Below are 23,459 nucleotides of genomic sequence, written 5' to 3' on the forward strand. Positions count from 1 at the left end.
GTGGCATTATTGGTCTCGTGACAGCACGGCAATTGGTTTACAAAGCTTTTGACAGATGTAAAGGCTTTCGGTCCCAATATGACCGCTTGCTGACTTTAAAGATAATTTTATCTGTGCAAACAATCATTTATTGTTTAAATGTGCGCCATCGGCACCTCCGGTCACCACCAACCACTCCCTCACACATTACTAAGGCAAGGTTGGCAGATGATTGTGAACTGCCATAATATGGTGTTTTCATTCTTTCATAATGAAAGTTGTGTTTCTATTGTGCTGTCCCATGTTGTGTTTTGATATCAGTCATTACAAATACAATTCACAAAAAGTAAATAAAAACTCAGTAAGTACATGTGAAAGAGACTGGAGCAAGCCTGCTTCAGGGTTCATTTCTATACACTGAGTGCACATGTCTGGTTGAAACCCTACACTTCCTCCCTAATCGGGGGCACTGTAAACGTTTGTTGTTTTGTGATTGACCACAACAGCTGATGACGGCCTCAATCAGGACCTTATCAACAGTTTGTGTTGTGGAAAAGCTGCTCGTTCTGCTTATAACAACTACAAAAACCCTTAAACAAGTATCATCAAATAAATATACACCCACGAACTCTCCTGCGAATCAAGACTGACTGAAACAAAACACAGGAACTCATGCTATGTGGTGCCTTCTGCAGCCAGTATCCCATGCTGCTAAGGGTTCCCCTGTAATACAATGGCTCATTATTTAGTGCTCCACACACATACAATGGACCGACTCCAGGCCATCAGATTAGTAAAGATTGACCCCTTCTCTGCCCTAGAGCAGCTTCCCATTTGCGCGTAACCTATCAAAATGCAGGGTTGGCAAAAAGTGTAATATGAAACCACGGGTCTTGGCTTAAGGCTCCGAACCTAGAGCACAGTTGGAGGCCTGCAGAAACAACAGACGCGGTCTTTCACACACTCTCACTCTCAGACTGGTCTCGCTGTGTGCTGAACCCATGCAGACACCTTATGCTACCAGCACACAGCTAATCAACCAGACAGATTGGGAACATGGAGAGCTCTACACTGTGCCCTGCTGTCATGTGTTGAAAATTAACCTTTCACTTGAGGATTTTATCAAGCCACTGGTGATGCTGGATGATGAGGACGCTGCTAGCTTCAGATTAAAGTGAAGGTGGATGATGCAGTGTGTCTTCTTGTTCCTCTCCCCTCAGCTGAGCTCCGGATCCCCCTGTAGCTGTGAAGTGGGCCCAGACGGAACAAAGAAGAAGAAATCCAAGAACCTGTAAGTGCAATAGTTCTGATTTTGTTTCACAATTCACTCATTTTAGAAAAACAAGTGTGTTAAATACTGAAATCACACAGGCTTATGAATATCCAGAAAATAACAGGGGGCCTAAGTGAGAGGTGTATTCTTTCTGATGCTAATGAGGATCATTTGTATACAGTGCTAAACCCAAGCATTTCACGCCTTTCTCAAGCAGTTCATGTTAAAGGATGTTACCTTACAAAAGGCATGCAGTGGTTTCCTGCTGGGAACTAACTGAATCATTACTTTGACAGGGGAGAAATACCAGATAATGTACAAAAAACAAACAAAAGAACAAAACTATGCATTAGATACATACTGTATGACAAGTGTTTATTTTTCTTTGTAAATGAGACTTGAATGAAATTCACAAAACTGCATTTTATTTGACCAACCATGTAAATATTCAATGTGGATTCAGTGTGTAAAACAATGGCTATGAATATTAGAAAGCATTATACAATACTGTGACAAAAGGGAGCGACTCTGACATGTCCCATGAGGTCCTGATTTCTTACATTAGATGACAACTCTTTAACACCAATTATAACCACCAAAGTAAGTGGTTAATGGAGTGTATTGAATGTGCTGTTCGGTGCCAAATGTGCGTGAGACAAGGGAAGTGAGGGCTTCTGTGACTGTGCGAATGTGCGAGATGTGTGTATTGACGCCTGTCTGATTCGTCAGCTGTTGAATGAGCCCTCCTGACACTCCGTCCATCAACACGAAAGCAGCTTTCACGCCTCCTGGACAGTCAAAAACTCACTCACTGGTCGTCCTCGCTCCTCATAGTCGCTCATTCTTGTGCACTGTTTAGTTAACCAACAGATTTAGTGATTAAAATTCCACAGACGCCTTTTGGAGCCTTGAGTGCGCTGCATTTTTGTCAGCTGTTGCGTTTAGCTGCAGCTGCAAAACAGGACGCCATTCTTGAGGAAGAGAGAATGAACTGAGATCCGGGTGATTGTCTCTGTTTGTATGTAATCATTCTGAAACATTTGTCTTTGAATGCCTTCTGGATTTGTAGACACAAAATTGAAATAAAGACTAAACCTTGGCTTCAGATGAATGCAATTAAGAAATAAAGGTAGCGTTAAGGTCTTTGTAAATCATTTTATATGAAATTACGAAGACTCACATGACTAGTTAAACCTGTGAGCGTCACAATAGTCTGTGCAGCTTTATTAAGTGACGAAGCCAAGTAGTGTTATGTAATAGAGGAAAATAAATGAGGACCTTCAGAGAGCCCTGTTTTCACTGGCAATCTGACGTAGCATCTTCGTATTATGTCCATTTTTATACACATAATACACAATACAGTATTGGTCATGTTGCTAAAGGCTTCATCTTCCTCCTTGATGTCATTCAATTACACATAGAAATATATTCATTCATTTTAGGCCTCAGATTTCACAATAAGACTATGCAAAACTCACTGATAACTCATCTTCATATGCAATACTTGATTTCATATTGTCCTACTGTCACAGTATCAGTCGATTTGTCAAGTGATTTCCTCTGTCAATTGGTTATTCTCTGTAAATTTCATTGATCTTTTCATAGCCTTTCTTGTTGCTCTCGTCTTGACCTTTCTCCTTTGTTTATGAGCGGTGTTTTGTGTTTAACCTTTTTCAATGTATCGAGCTTTTATTTCCCATTTCACTTTGACACAGTCACGTTTCAGTGGTGTTCTTTGTTCTTTTTGCAACCACTATGAAAAAGAGCAAAACTATACCGCACGTCCCATGATATTATGATTTAGTGACTTTCCCGTAAAATGTAAACCGAAATCAACATGGTGCAGCATCTGTCTTTAAAATCTGTCTCTTGTTTTGTAGAATACACTTGCCCTCGCCAACAGTGTACGTATTGTTTCCTCTTCATTCATGGATCATTTGCTTCTACAAAGAGCCGTCTGGCCCTTCCTGAGCAAGTGCCGTCTGCTCTGCTATGTATACCCTCAACTTCCTACACATCTTCCTCTGATCCCTTTTGTGCTATATTTATAGACTCTTGCTCATTGTATCCAAACAGCTGTTTCCTTGGTGTGGTCCACACTTTAGCTGCCCTTTGTTACTTCTTTGCTCACCTTTATTTTAGCTCCGTCCAGGTGTGAGGCTTCCCCCAAAGTCCTCAGTCTCTGAGCTCACTATTTTCCTACCCTTGGGGCCTAATCATCCACCATAAACCCATAAAGCGATGACTTCTCTGGTCTGTGGAGCCATGGGAAACGTGCAGAAATGCAGCAGCTCATCGCCAAACAGACTTGTGTTTTAGATTCTCGAACTGAGCACGTACGAGTGGATTTATTTGAGATATCGTTTGTGTACTGGGCATCAGCTCTCTTTCTCAGCACAAGTACATGAAAAAGTTTAGGACAACTAATCAATAAGCGCATTTAGGTGCCAAACATTGTACAATTACTGGCCTCATAAAGCAAGTATTGTAGTAGTAGTACAGTGAAATATAATTGTATCGAGCGCTAGCTATGACAGAGGATGCCAAGATGAAATTGTGGTTATTCTCAGGATATCTTGCATGTATGTCGTCTATCATAGAACTTACTTAGTGTAATGGATTGGTAACTCTTTGCTCATTAAGTATTAATAAGGTATTAATAAGCATTAATAAAATGCTTGTAAAGTATTAACACACTGCTTATTATACCTTTATCTGTTAACATACTAACAGGCCGTTAAGAATACGCTTATTCATAGCCAACCCTTAACCTAAACCCTAACCCTAACTTGATTAATAATGCTTATTAATACTTAATTAGCACACCTTAATCTAAAGTGATACCTAATGGATTTGTGTGAACACATCCACTGTGTTGTAGCGTGCAATGTGCGTTTGACACACTGCAGTTGTTCGTCACTCAGTACACGGATGCTTCTGGCTTGGCATCTTTAACACACAGTATTATTCATTCATTTCTAATTAACATAGTTCTCTTTGAATTGACTTGAATTGAATAACATACACCGTCCAGGGCCTGTAAGCAGAAATGCAAGGTTGTCCAGGCCTCTGTGGAAGGAATCCGTGGTCTCTAAACACACTAGCGATTGGGCGAGTGGAGGGTCCGCCTTTCACGGACCCTTCGGACTATAAAAAGCTGTCCCAGACCTCTCAGGGGTTAGAGGAATGTGATTGTCAAACAAACCCCAAGGCCCCGACCACGAGGAGTACTTGACACACGCTTATACATGCAGTCGAACTCCAGCCAAGAGCAACAAGCCAACCCACACACAAGCTGTTACCCATGTTACCCACTATGGTCGATTTCTCTGAGAAGTACTTGGAAAGGTGAGTGCCTTGTTAAGTTTGTTTTGAGTGGAGGAAATGCGCGGTGTGTGTTGTGCTCTGAAGTGTGCACGGACATGTGAGTGCGTGTCTTTTAAACTCCTTTGCTTGTCATACTCCACCTGGATTTCAGGAATAGGTTTGCTAAAGTGGTCTCTGTGATGGAGGTGAGATTGTCCTGAACTAATCATAGGCCTTGATTAAGAGAGTGTAAATGTGACGTGGGTTATATTTAAAGCTCACATTTAGGGCAGTCTCTTTTTTTAAAACATATATTATTTTGAGGAAAGGCTTGGATTAGCTGTGTCACGATCTCGATCTAAAAGACACAATGTAATTAGTTCTTTGGAGGCGAACATGGCACCTCTCACAAAGTGTTGCCATGTTTCTGTAAAATGACTCCTGACCTGTTGCATTCGCAGTATGTCAGTGGTATTTGGATGCACCGGGCCCGTCTCAATGAGAGAATCTTTGAGTGAAGTTTTCGAAGGTTGTTCCTGTGCCATTTCGGGGATGTGTTAAGAGGAAAATCAGAGAACGAAGTGGCATCGTGCTTCGGGTACATTGTGATCCGCAGCGTGTGTGCTTGTAGCTCTCCCTCATGCGCTCTCCAAGCCTTTCCCAGAGAGGACAGCCTACTTTCAGAACACCAGGAATAGCCGGTGGGGTGCTATTAGTGTGTCTAATGTGAGCCAAGCAGAGTGGGAATAAAGAAATAAAGAGTGCAGGAATCGGCGGCTAATTGCAGCGATGAGGACCTCCAGCTCCTTCTTCCCCAGCACACTGCTCCGTCTTCTCCTCAGACGCGAAGTTGTCACGCGTTCAAACTTAATTTGTGTATTGCCTGTCTAATGGGGAGGTTTCAAGGAAGTGGGGCAGCGCTGTCTGAGGGGATCGTGTTGCAAGGCAGATTCTCCTAATTTGATAATCCTCTGCGAAGCCAATGTCAATCTTTCGGCAGATTAACTTAAGCACAGGACTCAGTTGCGTGATAGCCTGTGCGCATAATGATATTTAGCTGCAGACCAATTAACTCACTTTTTTTCCGCACAGTTAACTTTATTTAATGGTGCCTTCTGATCTTAGATTCACCAAAAAAAGGCAGACCTATTTTTTTTTTTTTGAACAACTGCTCTCGCATCTAATTGGTTTGGCGTGTGTGTCTATTTGTTATGTTGTTATCTGGCAGACAGGAAAATGTGTAAACAATATTATTAGTCTACAAAAGGATGTGTCCTTGGCTTTGCGTTTGTACTTTAGAAGCTCTGTCAGTCAATTTCAGTGAAAGCTAATACACCAACAACAATGTTCTCAGTGTGTATCAGTGCTTTGTGTTGCAGCAGTGGTTATTATTTTATTTTTAAACTGCAGTATCTGTTAACACCCACGTGGTGGCAGAGCACAATTTCCTATAAAACATATCTGCTACGTGGTTGCCGTCTAGTCTAGAATTGTCAACTCATTCCCATGCAACCCTAAAAACCTCTTCGGAAAACACATCTCCTAAAACATATTTCATCTTGCCCTCATCAGTTGCAAAGCGGCTCCTTGAGAGTCAACACACGCTGCGACAAAACTAATTGCCGAGATCCTGGCTAAAAATAGAAGAATCCAATAAATTCAGCACCGATGTTATGGGTTTATTTAACAGCGAGGGCTTTTATACGTGTCGAAGTGTCCTTGAGTCATGAGAGTGCGCGCAGGAGAGTCGGGGGAGAGAGTCGCTTTTTGCTCAAAGATGTGAGAGGGTCCCGGATCCGTGAGCAGCATTTAACATCTGCCCCAGACTTTTTTTTCACATAGTGCACTTTTTTTTCTACCTGGGGATGAGTCATCTCTTTTCGAGTGACGCTGTGTAGATGTTTCGGTATATACTGGTCTTATGTTCATGTCCTGATTTTCTATTCTTGAAAGATCCCATAAGCTCTAACACTTAATTGTTTTATGTGTGAATTTCTATTACCTTTTATTTCCCATTGACCTAGTCCTCTCTTGGCCTGATCGCACGGATTGTTTCATATTACTCTTCTGAATCCACGAGTGGTAATGACTGTAGACTGCCTAAACATAACTCAGCCTTTGTGCAGACATCCTTCTCATTCAAAGGCATCAAAGAATGGAACTCCTACAGAATCTGAAACTTTCCTTAGACCTGATGGATTTCTCTCGCAATATAAGGAAAGTGCTGTTGGAAAACCAGTCGTGTCAGCACTGATAACTGTAAATGTAAACATGACCTTTAGTGATGTTTTATTCTAGCACTTTTAGCATGATTCAATGTGGACTGTATGGCTGTAACGGGGGAATGGTTGAATGAATGATTATTTGTATTTTATATTGTACATTTTGTAACTCACCTGCTCAGGGACTGCAGATGGAAACTCAAAATTGTCATGCAGAACAAACCCAAAGACACACTCTTACTGTCATCTGAGACTTGCTGCTGTTTCATCATACTCTTTGTAAGATGCCATCCTAGATTGTTGACACTGTACTATGTTAAATTGGGGCCAGAGTTGGCAGAAGGGTTCTTTGGTAAGCCTCCATGTACATATCCATTCATCCCTGCATAACAGTGAGCGCTAATCCTCAGCAGTCTCCCCCTGTGTCTTGTTCAGATCATCAGTGCCTATTACTGTTTGCTAATTTGGGGACTACACGATCTCTTGGGATGGGGGGGGGGGGGGGGGGGGGTTCTAGCGGGACATCTATCATGTACAGTGATTGGGCCACACGGCTGCGTTAATAGCGGCTCAGTCAATCCACAGTGGAAATCAAAAGCAGAGACTCCGGAAATGGGTGTTGAGTGAGGTCACATCCCATTGAGGCGGCACGCGCCCCTGGTTTGGGAAAAGCCAGGACATGCACCAAGGGATTATGGGAAAGCTCAGAAATTGGTGTAGGGACTTGGGGGTTGTCAGAGTGTGGGATGTAAGGATGGCGAGCGGTCAGTTGTGGGGGGTGCAAGGGGCCAAGAGGTGCCCAGTGTGTGTGGATCAGGAGCTGGGGTCAGCTCCTGCTCGGTGTCCCCTCTGGGCTCGTGCATAATGGTGTGATGAAACGAGTGAGGATTGAGTCTCTCTCCTCCTTCTAAGCCACAATCGCTCAGTCCCTGTTGAGGAACCTGCCTGGGACACTTCATCAGTGACTTTAGTAATAGATGGGACACTGCGACGCGTGCTCAGAGGCAAGAGGAGATTCAGATTCTTGAGACAGCTGACCGAGATACAGACTAAAATGTATGGGCAAACTTTCATTTAGCTGTTCCTTGTATGGGATTGGTTAGCGTTGCAATTTCTCTGACTTGGATTGTTTCAAAAGTGGACATTTTCGGATTGGACTCTCAATTTTCTGCTTTCCATCTTCCACCCACAGGGCCAAAGACATGAAGAACCGGTTGGCATTCCTAAGGAGGAGGAATGAATCCCCAGGAAGCACGCCGGCCGGCAAGTTAGACAAATCCATGTCCAAGTCAATCAAGTAAGTAGATGTTTGGATGTGTGAGACTGTGCTAGACCTTAAATTGCATTGTGTGTCCGTGAAGAAACACAAAGAGGCAAGACTTCTATTGTGGCTATGATTCAATGGGTAGGATAAGAATGAATGCTGAATTAGTTCGAGGAGCATTCATTTGAACACTGTTTTATTATGGGACATTTGAAACTAGATATGAACAACGATGGATGGAAAACACACACACTTTGGTTACATTTTAGAAACGAAACTTCTCCTTTTTGTCGCAAACATAAACAGTAGACGTATTACTATTGTGTAGATGTATTATTTGAATACATAATAAATACACTTACGCATTAATAGCAATGCACAATTTATTCAGCGTTATCAAATACAAGTTATTTCTCGACACAATCCTTACCATTGATTAGTAACATATAACCGCATGTAAATCTTTGCGCAGCTGCAATTATTGCTAATTCGACCTTGATTTGTTTTAATCACTTTCTATGAATGCTTCATTACTGCTCACTACACTACTAACCGCTGGGTCCCTGGAGTTTGCAAAACAATAACAAATTATAAAGTATTAGATGATGTTTGATACTTGCCTTACTTAATAATAAGATAATAAGCAGGACCTTACAGCAATCTGTTTTATTACCATTGTGGGCAGGTCCCGAAGCTACTGTATGTGTGAGAGCCTCTGCTGTGAATGAATGACTGTTCTAACATGCATTATAAATAAGTGCCTGTTTTGTTGTTACACTGCGAAACCTCCTCGTGTAAATTTCTAGCAACACAGTGTGATGAAGTAGCTGCGGACATGCATGCAGTAAGCAGTCGGCCTCTCCAGTGTGAATTGGAGTTGGTCTGTAAGCTGTCCTGCAGGAAACCGGCAGCACATGTAGGAGAAGGCAGCAGGGGGCAGACAGACACTAGAGGGGGGGAGGAGGTCTCAGCTTCCCACTAAACTCTTCCCCATTGGCTACCCTTCGCTCCGCCTCGCACCGGAGTGAGGGGGAACATAAAAGCCTTCCACACAGGGCAAAGCAGACTCACACAGACTGATGGTGCGCTAAACCACCCACTAGGCAGGAGCCAGTGCAAAGGGGGGGCAGACTTTAGTGCAAAGAGGTGTCTCGTGGATTTGGCTACTGGGATGCGCTAGGGATTCAGTTTGACCAAGCGATTCGGATGGGTCACACAATGAGAAACCTGGCTGAAATGGGCTTGTTAAAGAACCGCTCTGCTTTTATCTGCAGACCCACCCCGGAGGAAGCGCTCAAATGGGGGGATTCATTAGACAAGCTTCTGGCGCACAAATGTAAGTCAACTTTACTTTCAAATGTCTTGAAATATATGTTGCAAATGAGCCACTTTTTTGTGTGTGTGTGTGTGTGTGTGTGTGTGTTTTGCACTTTGAGGTTGTGTGAATACAGTGACTACAGTGTGAAGAGGGCATATGAGGGGGGGAGGGTGTTTGAGCCCCTGTAAAACATGCTCACCCTTGTATGGATTACTGTTGTAGTTGGAGCCAGCTTTTGAGTCACTTCTCCTAATCCTATAGCAACTTTAATGGCTGCTACCCATCGAGTCCCCCCAAACTGCACATGTGTTGCTATTTTGGTTTCCCCACTATCAGCTTTATAGCAACAAGAGCCAGCGGCAGCACATCTGTTTCTTATTGCGCTTCCCCCCTCGGCCCCTCTCTTTACTCTAATTTCCTCCCTTTTACCTCTTACCTCACTTACCAGAATGAGGTAAAGAATGACAGGCTGTGGTTGGCCTTTGTGTTTATCAGCACTTGTGATTCATGGGAACGGAAAGGTGCAAATGGCTGCTGTGGGCGGACATGGGTTCCTGCAATTCTTTGTTGTGGATGCCTTCTTCCTAAAGTCATTAACTAGAATAAAAAAAAAGAAGGCATGTGGCAGTAGTGGGAGGGGAAGTAGTGTAGCTTGACTCAAAACACTCATCCTTTTGTCCATTCATCACAGGAAGTTTGAATAATGGTGTAGATTTAGGTCAGAGCTCTAAGCAGTGATGTCATCTGGAACATAAATGTCTTTTAGGTTTTTTTTTCTTACTTTCTTGTCTTACCTTATTCCAAACCCATGACTCAAAAGCTATTTTAAGAGCACTTGTGCTGTGAAGGTTGCCATGGCGCTGTGGAGCTCTTGTTTAATCTCCTCCTCTTCTGATTTCTCTGTGTCAGATGGTCTGGCAGCGTTCAGGGCTTTCTTGCGAACCGAATTCAGCGAGGAAAATCTGGAATTCTGGCTGGCGTGCGAGGAATACAAGAAAGTGAAGTCGCAGTCCAAGATGGCCTCGAAAGCGAAGAAGATCTTCGCAGAGTACATTGCCATCCAGTCTTGCAAGGAGGTGAGTCTTCAAATGATGTTATCAGTTTGTCACAAGGCGGAATTGTGAAAGCCTTGCCCTAACCAAAGCTCGACTCGTCTGCCTCGCAGGTGAACCTGGACTCCTACACTCGAGACCACACGAAGGACAACCTGCAGAACGTGACCCGCTCCTGCTTCGACCTGGCGCAGCGGCGGATATACGGGCTGATGGAAAAGGACTCATACCCCCGCTTCCTCCGCTCAGAACTCTACTCGGACTTGATAAACCAAAAAAAGCCCAGCGCCACTTCTGCTTCATCCACATCATAAAGAGACTCGCAAAAAAAAAGTGCACGCAAAAGAGAAAGGCAAAGAAGAAGAAGAAAACGGGGCAGACTTGAAGCGAATCACGGAAAGACGAGAGGTTTTGTGTTTGCTTTTTGTCGTCTTTTTTTTGGTTGATTGTTTTTTTTGTATTGTGTAGATGTAATGTCAGAGTTTTTACCATGTTTACCAAGTAGACAGGTGGATGGGTCTGACGAGCGGGTGAATGAATGGGTTAATGAAATTCTACAAAGGCCCAGAGGCGAGGGCTGGAGCTAGGCTTGTCTCATCACTGTTGTATTTGTGTTAGAACAGAACATGTTAAAACAGTCCGGTACTGTTATCCTCCACAAAGTCGTTTCTTTTTTTTTAACCACTTTTCTTTTTTCCTGTTGGTACGAATGTCTTTAGTTTTTTTTTGGGTGTGTTTTCATGTTTTGATGGGATTTACGGCGGAGGGTTCAAGTTGGGTGCTTTTCTTCAAAAAAAGCTTAATTCATGTTCAGTCGGTGGAAACGTACTGTGAAAAAGGTAACTGAAAGAACAGCGGACAGACTGGAGGAGTGACAAAAAGCAGATGATGCGTCACTATTCTGTCAATAGGAGAGAGGTGGAAAAAAAAAAAAAAGACAAAAACAGCTGCGGAAACTCAAGGAGGAAATGCAAACACATCCAGCGCAGCCAAACAGCGTTTCCTAAAACATTGTAGCTCATTCGTGGACTAAACAAGGAAAGCATTCTCAGGACATTGCTTTTTGACAGTTCACAATCTCGGTTCTCTTTTTGTACTCATTCACTTCTTTTTCTATGCTTTAAAAGCGACATGCACTCCCTCTTTCTCCTGAGCAATACTCCACACTTGTGACACGGTCTTCAGCTAAAAAAGCTTGTTGTTGTACAAAGATCTGCCTATTTATTTAGAATAACTCCCTCACGCTTCTCTGTCCTCCTCCTCCAAAGCACTCAGTTTAAAAACTCTCACTCCAAGGTCCAATGCTGTCCTAAACTTTAAGTGCAATATTTTTTATCTGTATTTTATTTTAATATTATTTCTAGTATGTTTCACTCATAATTTTTTCTAAATGAAAAAAACAGCTTGAGCTCTGTATTAACTTTGTTAGGAGAAAAAATGTATAACACAAGCTAAGGTTGAGTTACAGAACCTTTAGTTGAATTAAGTAATTTTAACTGTGTTTTGACCCCCTGGCAGCAGGCAGCCGGGGGATATGTTGTTGTAAATATGATTCTTTAAGAAAACTATGTGATAACGCATAACAGACGTAAAGCTCATTGGTCTGTGGGACCCAGTTGTATCTATGTAAATATGAGAGACTCAAAAGTATAAGACATATTGTTGGAATAATGGCAAGAGGCGAGCAAGAGCGGGCGTCTCCTGCTCAATTCCTCGCCGTACACTGCTTGTAAAGAGTTTCTCCTCTGAAATGCATTTGATCATTTTCACTGTTTACAATTCGAAATGCATCTCCTACAATAGCAAGTGAAGCGAGTAGAGTACATTTGGTGTCATTGCTAATGAGAAATAAACCAACCAACGGATGAAGTGATTCACTGTGTCTCTGGGTTTATTTTTTATCATGAAGGAACGTTTGACTCTTTTGCTCCTCACTCATGTTGCTCAAGGCCAGTTTGAAAACATCCAAGCTGTGAACTCGACACGAGGCAACACAAGTCACACAATAACACTCCCAACAGCTATTTTCAGGGTCACTTGGATGTTTTGATACAGGAGCAAGTGGTTTAGAGTGTTAAGAGATACAGTACATTGCTCCCTCTTAACACTGTTCGTCGTTGATGCGTTTATTTTTGTACTTTCCATTGACGTTGTTCGTGCACTTCCCACTGTCCTTAGTGTTGAACAAAATATCAGCTGATTTTGAATGTTAGTATAAACATTTTATAAACATTTTACTCTGAGTTTTGGGATTTGTTTACTGTTCAGTCAGTGGGAAAGAAAAAGGGCAGCTGTTATTCAAAATGTGCAAAATGTTCCAGCATTTTTCACATTTATTGTCTATTGTTCCTCACATCAGCATCCCCCCCTGCAATCCAGTAAGCAAGTTAAAGGTGCACTATGCAACTTTTTATATATTTTTGCATATTTGACCTTTGAGTGGCTCAGTGGCGTTATGGGTGCAGCATGTCACTTTTGCACACAGTGGCTTTTATGACGCTCCGGGATCAATTGTTTTTAAGGGTTAGCACCAGAAACTTGCCTGAAACCCAAAAACAATTGATTCTGGAGCATCATAGAGGCCACTGTGAGGGAACACAAAGGTGCCATGCTGCACCCATAACGCAACTGAGTCACTAAAAGGTAAAATATGCACATTTCCCCACATGCACCTTTAAGCTCCAAGCAAGCATTGGTAGAGCCCCAAATACCCAAAGATCAATCTATATACCAATCACTAATGTTTTTGGATGTAAAGGAAATGGTCAGTGGTGTTATTTCCCCAATCACTGGATTTAAAATCTCCCGACATGTTGTGAAGACATTGAAAAGGCAACACTTGATATTCGTGGTTTTTGATTGGTTTATTCAGTACTTGTTTGTCCCACCTGTACATCACATTTATATCCTCATCTCACATATATTGAGAAGCTTCAAAGCTTTAGCGATATCAGATGACGACATATTTATATACTATAGTTCTTGGTGGCAAGGGAAAATGGAGGAAAACCCAGAGGAAAAACGAAGAAGCCAGTGGAAGCCTATATGGAGAGTGAGGTGGTGGTTTCAGTGGAGTGACAGGCAACAGTTGTCCTTAAGCTCTGTGTATTTGTGAGTTTTTATGTGGAGGCTTCGTACTGCTGCTACCAGAGACACTGAGCCTAATCTTCTTTCACAGCTGCCATCTGTTTTGCCAAGACCAATTCCTTTTGACCACAAGGACCTCTATTTTGGCCCTGTCTGGTTCCTCATGTGTCCTTTTTTTGTTACTCGTGCCTTCACTAGCTCTTCCTTTGGTCACCTTTAATTCCTCTGTGTCAGACAAGTCTCCTCCTCACTGTCAGTGTTTTACCAAATAAGGACATCTGTCGTATGTCTATCAACATTATTCTTGTGTAGCATTAGTTTCCTCTTAAGTGAGATCATTCCTTTATCCTGTAATGTTACAAATGAACTGATTGAAAATGAAAATGAGCTTGGGTGAGTGGGACATATTACCTGCTGTAACTTTTCCATTGTTAGCTTGTGTCTGGAGCGTCATCGGTGCCGCTGGGGAGAGGCACTTACTCGCAACAGACGCAGGAAGGATGGAGTGGGATGTTTTTCCTTCTCCCAGAGGCCACATTTGTGGAACAGGTGCTTTGAATACACCCACAATGTGCACATGTCTGGCTACTGCTGTGTCTACTGCAGATTTTATTTTTTCATAACCATTTTATAGTTTGCACCCCTTTGTTTTAGTGAATCCTCATTTAGTTAGCTAAACAGGCCCATAATATTTCTGATATAATTTAATTTTCAGTTTTCCATCGTGAAAGGCTTGGGTTTGTGTATTCAGTCTCAAATCCACTAGTGGACTGGACCGTTTGGACCAATTACATGGCAGTATTGTCATGACCTTCAACGAGAACAACAAGCACTTTTAACAATACATCAGTGCGGTGACGCCGGAAAAACACGAGGTATGCTGCTACACACTTACACACATAAATAACATATTTTCTTTTGCTAGTGCTTTGATGTTATATGTTTAGAAACTCGCTGTGATTGGCATGACACTCAGAAATATCACGGTCATGTTAATGTTTTGTCAGCAGCAGTAGCTATAACTTTTGAACAAGCAAGATTTGTCCTTTGTTGGAGTAAATCCACAGTAGCCTCAGTCTCTAAATATAGCAAACATTTTTGATAAGTGAAGGTCTGTGTGTGAATTGGACAGAGTTGAGGATTTTTGAAGAATGCTCTGGAAAGAGGAAAGCTGTTCCAATCATTCTTGAAACGTAACCAACAATTTCTATTGTAAGAGCTGCACACATGGATGGATGGATTGGTCACAGCTGCCGACCTCACACTGATAAAACAGGATTTATAGGGCCCCTAGAGGCCATGAGCGCCACTGCAGGTGTCGTAGCATGTTGCATTTTTTTACTCATTAATTGTCCGTGAGAGTAAATACTACGCTGACAGAAAAGACAAAGGGAGAGAGGGATATTGTACATCCAATTACACAATGGAGATCATTGTTTTCACTCAAACTTGGCTGTAAATACTGTTTAAGTGGTGTTAGCCCGCAGTTAGCTTTGCCCGTTAGCCTGTTAGCTTCTTCTTTGTGATTAGTGTGTACTGCGCCTCTGGGTCGGAGCAGGGAAAGCTGCAAGTGTGGTTTTCTGGCCAGAGACACCAGGGGGAGATGAAAGACCCCTCAATCATCCCATCAACACTTGTATTACCCCCACAGGGACTACGGAAAGGATTTAAGGTAAACAAGTTACTTAGTTCTGCTTAGTTCGAGGGGTCGGGGGATTGAGACAAAAATGGCAAAATATTGGGGGGATATTAAGGGAAAAAATAGGGGAACAGGGTATGGATAGAATAGAGGGGAAAAATAGGAAAATGTTTGTATGCCTAGTCTGTAGCACACTTTTTCAAGCCATTTTTCAATTTGTCACTATCGCCCAGCCCGACTCTAAAGTCTCTCTGCTGTTTACACTATAGCCTCACAGTGGAAAGAGTGACCATGATTTGTCGCCACCTGGACATAATCTGACAATTTTCTGTGTTCCATCCCTTCCACACTGTGCAAAATCTCTACTTAATAATATCATTAGTGTCTCAGCCGAGGACATGAAAGAGAGCCTCTCCAGATATGACTATAATGAAACAGCTTTTAGTTAACGCCAAGCGGTTCAGAGACCACTGCTATACCAATACTTTTCCATAGACACCCCAGAAAGCCTTGTCCTGAGAATTGCAGAAAAACAGCAGTAATGTAATTAGAAATATTTCTCTCTGATATTGTAGATATGTGGAGTATTTACAGCAAGATACAATTTGCGACGTGCCTTTATTTCAGAGAGTCAAAGCAAATATTGACCACATGCAAATGATCCATTGCAGCTGTTATTAATGCTTTCTGGGCCGTTAAGCCAATTGTTACCCATGTGTGCCTGTTGGTGCAGTAATAGCTGAGTGCTCTCTCCCCGGGTGGATGATTACAACCTCTGATTCACACTGACAAGCGGTTGACTGTGCTCTCAACTAGCTGTGTCATTCAGATCCCCCTAAACGGAAATGAATCAACTCGGTGAGGCCACTGACCAAAGCAATGCGGCACCTCTTGTGAAATCAAGTGTTTCATCATTAGTAATGTTATTAAACAGACCGACTGACAATGCGGGGGTATAATTTCTGCCTTCCAATTAAACATTACACCTAAAGGCGACTTCGGCAGCACATCTCCCACACTCGCCCGTCACTGTGTTGGTATGAGAGTAAAGAAACTCAAAAAAGGAAAAGAGCGGATGATATTACATTATTTCTATTTGTTTGTTCTTAGTCAATTGTTAAAAATCATATGGGCTACATCGGCAAAAGGAACCAACTGTAGCAGATTCCCAGTTGACATGACAATAACAGTTTTAGTTTAGTTTTAGTTTGGCAGATAAAGCTGTTTTTCGTTTTATTTGGAGAAATTATTAACAAGAATGGCCAAAGACAGCACACGGACGTGGTCCCAAGTGAAGCAGTGAGCTTTGACCAGTGTCCTCAAGTAACACAGTTGACACAGCTTTCTTTATTGGAGTAATTGTCAATACCTGACTGACCTGGATTATGACGCAGAAACCTCCTCATGACGACCATGTAATGAATTTAGCTTCTCCTAATTGTTTCACTTTCACGTCATGCTGAAATTATTTTTAGTGCAATGTAGTCTATTAATAGTATTGAGAGGATATGTCGCATTGATGCAATTTCACCGTTTACATGGGAAAATGCCAGATTGATATCACAGAGCAGATATATTTGGCACAATATCAGTCTGGAGTGGCTCCCATTAAAATTGTTGGAGAAGAGGACGGACCTTTACTTGAGCCGCTGGTGCTCGTTGGCTAAAGTTTACTAGCTTGATCCAAGACTTGTTTTATGGTGGCGTCATGTTTTTAAGAAGTATTATTTTAAGTGCACTATTGGCAAATGTCATTGGCTCAAAAAATACCAGTGGTATATTTTCATAAATCCATTTTTCACAGTGGATTTGAGTATTTGAGTTGTTAACTGCAAAAATCTTTATACGGTAACAGCAAGAGTGATCCTGTTCCTCTGGCTGTGCATGACACTCACTGCACTCCTCTTATTAGGTTGTGTGTGGGGGTTAATTTGTTCCTGAAGCATTTTTTAGAAAGAGTTTTAGACTCATCATTACAGTTGGTCATTGCAATAAAGTAGTTTCTGAATTGGTTAAATTGACATGATCTGAATGGGAGCTTGGGGGCGCCGTTTTAGTCTTATTAACAACAATAACCACTGTTTTGTGTTGGAGAACAGTATCACATTTGTTTTCCTTTTTACAAAATACTGATGCAGGAAATCAGCAAATGCAGTAAATATGTACTTAAAGGGATATTTCAGGATTTTTGACATAGGACCTCATTTCCTAGTTACCCAGAGTGCTGTTGATTTCTTCATGCAGTCCTTATATTTGAAGAGTTTAGTGGTGCTAGGCTAATGCTAGGCTAATGCATGTCTATGGTAACTAGTAAGCTGCATTAAAAACCTCTTCAAAATCATGGGGTCGTCCTCCAAAAGTTGCCATATCTGATTTGTAGAAAGCTCCTTTGTGAATGCCACGTGTAGTAATGCGGCCGCAGGTAAACAAACTACTGTAGATCCGGTAAATGAGCAGATCACTCCGCCACTGCGTAGCTTACAACCAGGAAGCTGATGCTGCTCAAATATAAGTTATTTTAAATGCAAGATGGTTATATTTAAAAAATGATTCAGTCAACACAGACATTTATATGTAGTCTAGTGTTATAAGTGATTTGCCTCAGGCACCTGAGCTTGGGTCAGACTGTTTTTAATGCAGGCTACTAACTACCATAGGCATGCGTTAGCCTAGCACTAGCCTGGCGCCACTCTTCAATAAGGACTGCATGAATCAAAAAACATATATATCACCAGAAATCAACAACACTCTGAATAACTATAGAAAGAGGCCCTATGTCAAAAATCCTGAAATATCCCTTAAACAAATGAAATGAATATCATAAAGATAATAGAGACGCAAAAACAAATTTCCCCCACCATCATTTCCCGTGACAACCAACCCCAACTGACCATTTGACAAATGTTTGAGCTAGCTCTCACATGACACGCCCTTGTGTGGCTACAGAAAGCAATGTGCCAACCAACCTGTGTGACAAACTGCCCCTACAAAATACTTGGTTAACAGGAAGTGATTATGTACATTACATTTGAACGCATTAACTGTGATTATACAGTAAGAAAAATATAGACAAACATTTTTGCCCTGGATCAGTGACATAGAACTTTGTGTATTTGCTGCAGATTTGTTGGAAGGTGGCAGACAGACCTCTTGTTTTGTGAAAGGCCTGTCTCCTGCTCCTCTGGGTTATCTCAAGGTCTTCATTAGAAACCCACAGAAAACCAGAAGCACAAGATTCAGTCAATGTGGCAGCATAATTTTCAGCCACTTTCGTTGTGTCTAATTTTAGTTCAGTTTTTATTTATGGGCACATCAGAGTGGAAAGTGATGACAGAAAGAGAAGGCAGGTACACCCCATTTACAGCAGCTAGTTTGCAGATTTGTTTTACAGTTACGGGGAAATCAGTAGTATATTTGACCAATTCAGATTTGTTGTTGTTTCTTACATACAATACAGAATCGAAATGTGATTTCTTCCTGGACTGTCAGACAGATGCTGGTCTTCCACTCCCGTTATTTTCCCATGAGGGATTGTCAGCACCTTGCACAAATAAATTATGTACAAAAGTATCCGGTAAAACAACGTGGAACACAGTAGTCCAATTAGGTTCATTAGGTCTCCTAATATTGATGCTATTATGTTCTTGTAGCTAGACCTGTATGTTAATTTGTACCTGACAGTTTCGGCTGCAACTGTGGCCTTCCTCAGAGGTTGTCACGTTATGTTGCTGCAGGATTGCCAGGTTTGGGCAACCAAACCCGCCTTAAAACATCTCAAAAACTGCAGAAAACCGGGAGACTTACGGCGCGGCTGGAATTTTCAATATTGTTTACTAGTTAACAGAGCCCACGTTCTCCTGCGATAATGAGAAACCGCCCCTTTCTCCCTCCCTTATCAAAAAAGCAGCTCACAGAGCCTTGGATTTGACATTTTGTCATTGAAATAGTGATTTTGATCAAAAGTAGGATAGAAACGGCCAATTTTCCATTGAAGACAACAAGTCAAAAAAACGTGGGCAGTTTTTTTCACCCGCGGTTTCACCGCAGCCCTGGCAGCCCTGTGTTGCTGTGACGTGTCTGGTCAGCTGATTTAAAATGTCTTGGCTCTGTCTTTCAGCATGTAGCAGTCTGACAGCGCAATCTGCAGACTGACCTCTTCAGAACTGTGTCCCAGTACCAAAATCAGTATGCCCCCTTGCCCCAGGGGGGGGCACTTCCAGATCTCAGTGGCTTCTCTGATCCCATGGTGGTATTTGTTGCTCTTGGTGCCGAGTCCGACGATAACGTGGGCATTGTCCCAATCCATGAGGTGTTCCTCCTTTTTGCAGTGGTCTGATAAGGCAGACTTCAGCGGCTTTTGTTCTGCTTAAGTGGAATGTGGAACACAGAAACTACAAATGCAAAGAGAGAGAGAGAGAAAATGCAAAAGAAGTCTTTACATTACAAAAGGAAAGAACAATGGCCGAGAAAGACAGCTGTTGGAAAGTCCAATCTGAAGTCACGTGTTGCTTCTGCATATAGCCGATTAGAGATTCAAAAGCATTTCGATAAAAAGTGATGTGATGTTATTCTGGATCTCTATCTTATCTTATCTTATCTTATCTTAATGCCGTAGTGAAAAACAATAGCAGGAACTCATCTTGCTTGTTCCCTCTTCAGTGTTTGCCACAGCTGCATGTTTTACTTTGACAAATTTGAGCATGTGCATGATAAAGCAAGCGAGGACAAAACAATAGAGGTGAATTGGAGAAATGCAGAACATTTCAGGGTTTGACGGCTCTGAAAATATCTGTGCTAATTTTGAAATTCAGCACAACTACATTTTCCCCCCTCCCCAGGACACGGTGAACCACCTGCTGCGATGGCTTCACGCTCCACACGGATTAGGTGTACTGAGGGGCATCTGCAGGTGTGGGCTTTGATTCATCCTTTTTCCATTTCTGTTTTCATCCCATTTACTTATGCAACCGTTTGACACTTTCCAGACTCTTGAGTATTTACGATGATGTTATTTATAGTTCCTCCCCCCAGATGTGCAATTTGTCACACCGTGTTTTGTTTTGAAACAGAAGCTGCAAAAGTACTCGAAAGACTATGCTGTGAGCCAAATAAAACCGACGGATGACCACAAAGTTCTGCCTTCCACCGCGTCTCTGCGGGAAATTGTTCTGTGAAATATTGGGTTGTATAAGCTTTAACCCAAGCAGATATTTGCTCAAATCTACATAAACCACAGAAATAACAAAATACTCAGGCAAGTGGAAAAGGAATCACTGTAATCATTGGTTATCAATGCTGAATTATAAAGAGTTGCATAAGCGTCTGGCAAAGTGCTCAGTTATACAAAAAACACATTTTTGCAGCAGTTGTGAAAAGTGTAAAGGTTTCATCACTTGTGAGAGGGTGAGTGATGGCTGTGTGGATTTATGGGGATCACAGGACTCTCCGTGTTGGCAGACGAACACATGCTGAATGATCCACCAAAGAATGTCTGTGTGGACTGTAGCGGGAAGATGCACAGAGCCATTAAGTCCAATATGGGCCGTCTGTAATCACACTGAGTGTCGGCATACTTCAAATCAACCCGTTCACACCGAGATTACAGCTTTGTACTAGTCTTTAGCATCGATACATTTTTATTAGCTGTTGTTGTGTCTCTTACTTATTTTACAGGGGACAGGTAGCATAACTACCTTTTTTTGGGTCCTATTTGTCAGCAAACCATTTTGACTGCACCCATACATATCCTTTTTGGTCTTTCTCTTTAAAGGAACAGGCCACCGTTTTTCTATATTAAGATATGTTCTTACCTGAGCTTAGACGAGTTGATGCGTATCTGTCTGCCCTCAGTCGCTCAAAAAGACCAAAGATTATAGCCTCTCCTCTCCTCTATGGGGCCAAACGGGGGTGAAGTTAGAAGCAACCAAACTCTTCCACGTTTTCCCTGTTTAAATAAAAGGGGTCCTATATTGTGAGGCGTAATAACACCTTAGGAGCACTTCAGCGTCCGGGCAGCAATATCTTCACTTTACTGTGCGGACATCAAAGTGCTCCTAAGGTGTTATTACGCCTCACAATATAGTTCCCCTTTTTATCCGCTTAGAAAATCGATTAATTTTGTGTGACTAGACTTGGATCGTATAACTATTCACTACTCAACTGTATTTAAACAGGGAAAACGTGGAAGAGCTTCACTTCTAACTTCACTTCTAACTTCCCCCCTGTTTGGCCCCACAGAGGAGAGGAGGAGAGGCTAAATAAACAACATCTTTGATCTTTTTGCGTGACTGAGAGCACACGCGTACAGACCGGACAGGTACGCATCAACTCGTCTAAGCTCAGGTAAGAACATATCTCAGTATGGAAAAACAATGGCCTGTCCTTTGAACATTTAAATGATAATTGTGTTGGGATATTTCTGACAGGTCAAGTTGTCTAGTCTTTGGAGACAGATGCCCCAAACTGGACAACAAAATGAAAACAACCAAAGCTCCTAACATGTTTTTGAAGCATGTTGTGTTATGGTCACTTTCACGGTCCATTATCGGTGATGATTGCTGTTTACATGCGAGAGAGCGTGTGTAATGGAAAAACAAACCTATCCTGCGTGAAGACTTGACAACCACACAAAGCGCGTCGCGGGCTGCCTTGCTCTCGAAAGCAAACAGCTCCGCCGCAACATCGCCACGCTGATCTTTTATGATGCTTTCAAGTATTTTATTGCGCTTGTAGTCGCAGCTTTCCAGCAGCCACTTCTCAGCGTCTTCTCCGCTCTTATTGCAGATGTGTTGGTCAGTCCGTCTGTTGTGAGATTAAGCACCGCGATACTTAGGGTGACACGTCAGCATCTGTCGCAGCTTTAGGGGCCGCGTCCCGAGATTGCACTCTGAGCGATTGTTTAATGGCATATTTATAGACTGCCAGATAAAAGAGGGATTGTAAAAGTCATATAGAGAAGGGTGGGTTGAAAGCGTAGAGACTGTATATTGTATGAAGATGGGAATTTAGTGAACAGATAAAGGGACGGGGCATTAAGCAGCATCAGTGATGTTAATGCATGAAGCACTCACTCAGAAACAGCAAGAACAGCTGCTTTGTTTTCATCTGCATAATGTGTCTCAGAAAAGTGGTGATGAGATTGTAGAACGGTGTCAGAGTTTAGCAAGAGATGCAGTATGTGGTGGATTCTTCTTTTAAACATGGGAAGACGAGAGGCTCAGTTTTGCGTTCACATAGAATAAGAATTCAAACAGCCTGTAGTTTATTTATTATGGCCAGTTTTTTTTATTGACTTTTACCGATCAAAATGCAATTGTTTTGACCTCATCTATTGCTGGAATTAATGCATTTCCACATTTGATAAAAAAACGGCACAATGTACATGAATAGATACTAAGAAAAGGGAGGAAATTGCGACTTTCTCATTTAAAGTACTCTGCCTGGATAATCCCGTTTTCGAACCATGAAAGTAAGAGGAAGTTGAATAAAATCTACGACCTCTGACTTCACAAACAACAACCCTGCCCAAACGTGTTTCTAGCTATCACAGACCCTCATGCGCGTCCCGATGATTCACGTGACTAAGTTAGACATACGCTTCAGTCTGAGCTGCAGAGACAGTGTTGAGAAGAGTTAATGCAGCCCACCGAAACACTAATGAAAGACTCTCACCTCTGCATTCACGATGACAACAGACGATGACAGGGCGCTTTATTTAGACACAACAGCGCACCAGGTTTGTTTTTCTTTTACAACTGTCGCATTTATAATGTGGATCTATATGGCAGGGAAAAAATGGGTATTGCTTTATATTAAGGTGTGCTCATTAACTAGTAATAAGGTATGAATAAGCCTTAGTAATCTGCTTAAAGAGGCTTTATCATGCAAAATCGACTTTTTGGAGCTTTTCGCCATGTTGTTATGCAATTTCCTTATCAAAAACATCCCCAGAGTGGTTTTTGGCTTCATTCATGCAGTTCTCAGCAATCCTCCTGAATCCTCTGAGCAGCTGCTCCGCCCTCTCCTGGTGAACGACTGACCTGCTCAGTTGTGTCGTCAAAGCGGAACGGAAGTGCTCGACGTCTGTAATGTAATGTCTTAATTCTATGCTTACGGCCTGATTATTTAATTATTTCTGTTGTAATAAATAAATAAAGGAAAAATGAAAAAAAATACAAGCCCGAGGCACTTCCAGGTCAGCGATACAATATATCATATGAATGCCTATACTTTAATTTGGAATGGCTAAAATAGCATGATACAGATCCTTTAAAGGGACTATATGGAGTTTAAAAATGTTAAAGAGGGGGTATTATGCTT

The 23,459-nt window shown here is 42.0% G+C and overlaps 1 protein-coding gene across 7 annotated transcripts in view; it reads left to right on the forward strand.

Moving 5' to 3' along the window:
* The window catches only part of rgs3a (regulator of G protein signaling 3a), a 77,610-nt gene extending 66,518 nt beyond the window's left edge, over window positions 1-11,092 (forward strand). For 6 of the 7 annotated variants that reach the window (XM_079580881.1, XM_079580880.1, XM_079580879.1 and 3 more), the window contains 5 exons: window positions 1,200-1,270; window positions 7,973-8,077; window positions 9,319-9,380; window positions 10,272-10,438; window positions 10,528-11,092. In XM_079580881.1, coding sequence (XP_079437007.1) covers window positions 1,200-1,270; window positions 7,973-8,077; window positions 9,319-9,380; window positions 10,272-10,438; window positions 10,528-10,728 — 606 coding nt within the window. In that variant the 3' untranslated portion in view covers window positions 10,729-11,092. Of the gene's footprint in view, window positions 1-1,199; window positions 1,271-7,501; window positions 7,837-7,972; window positions 8,078-9,318; window positions 9,381-10,271; window positions 10,439-10,527 lie in introns of those variants that run through there. The other variant, XM_079580885.1, reaches the window with a different exon arrangement.
* Window positions 11,093-23,459: the final 12,367 nt, after the last annotated feature.

Source organism: Gobius niger, assembly GCF_951799975.1.
Source record: "Gobius niger genome assembly, chromosome: 2".
NCBI lineage: Eukaryota > Metazoa > Chordata > Actinopteri > Gobiiformes > Gobiidae > Gobius > Gobius niger.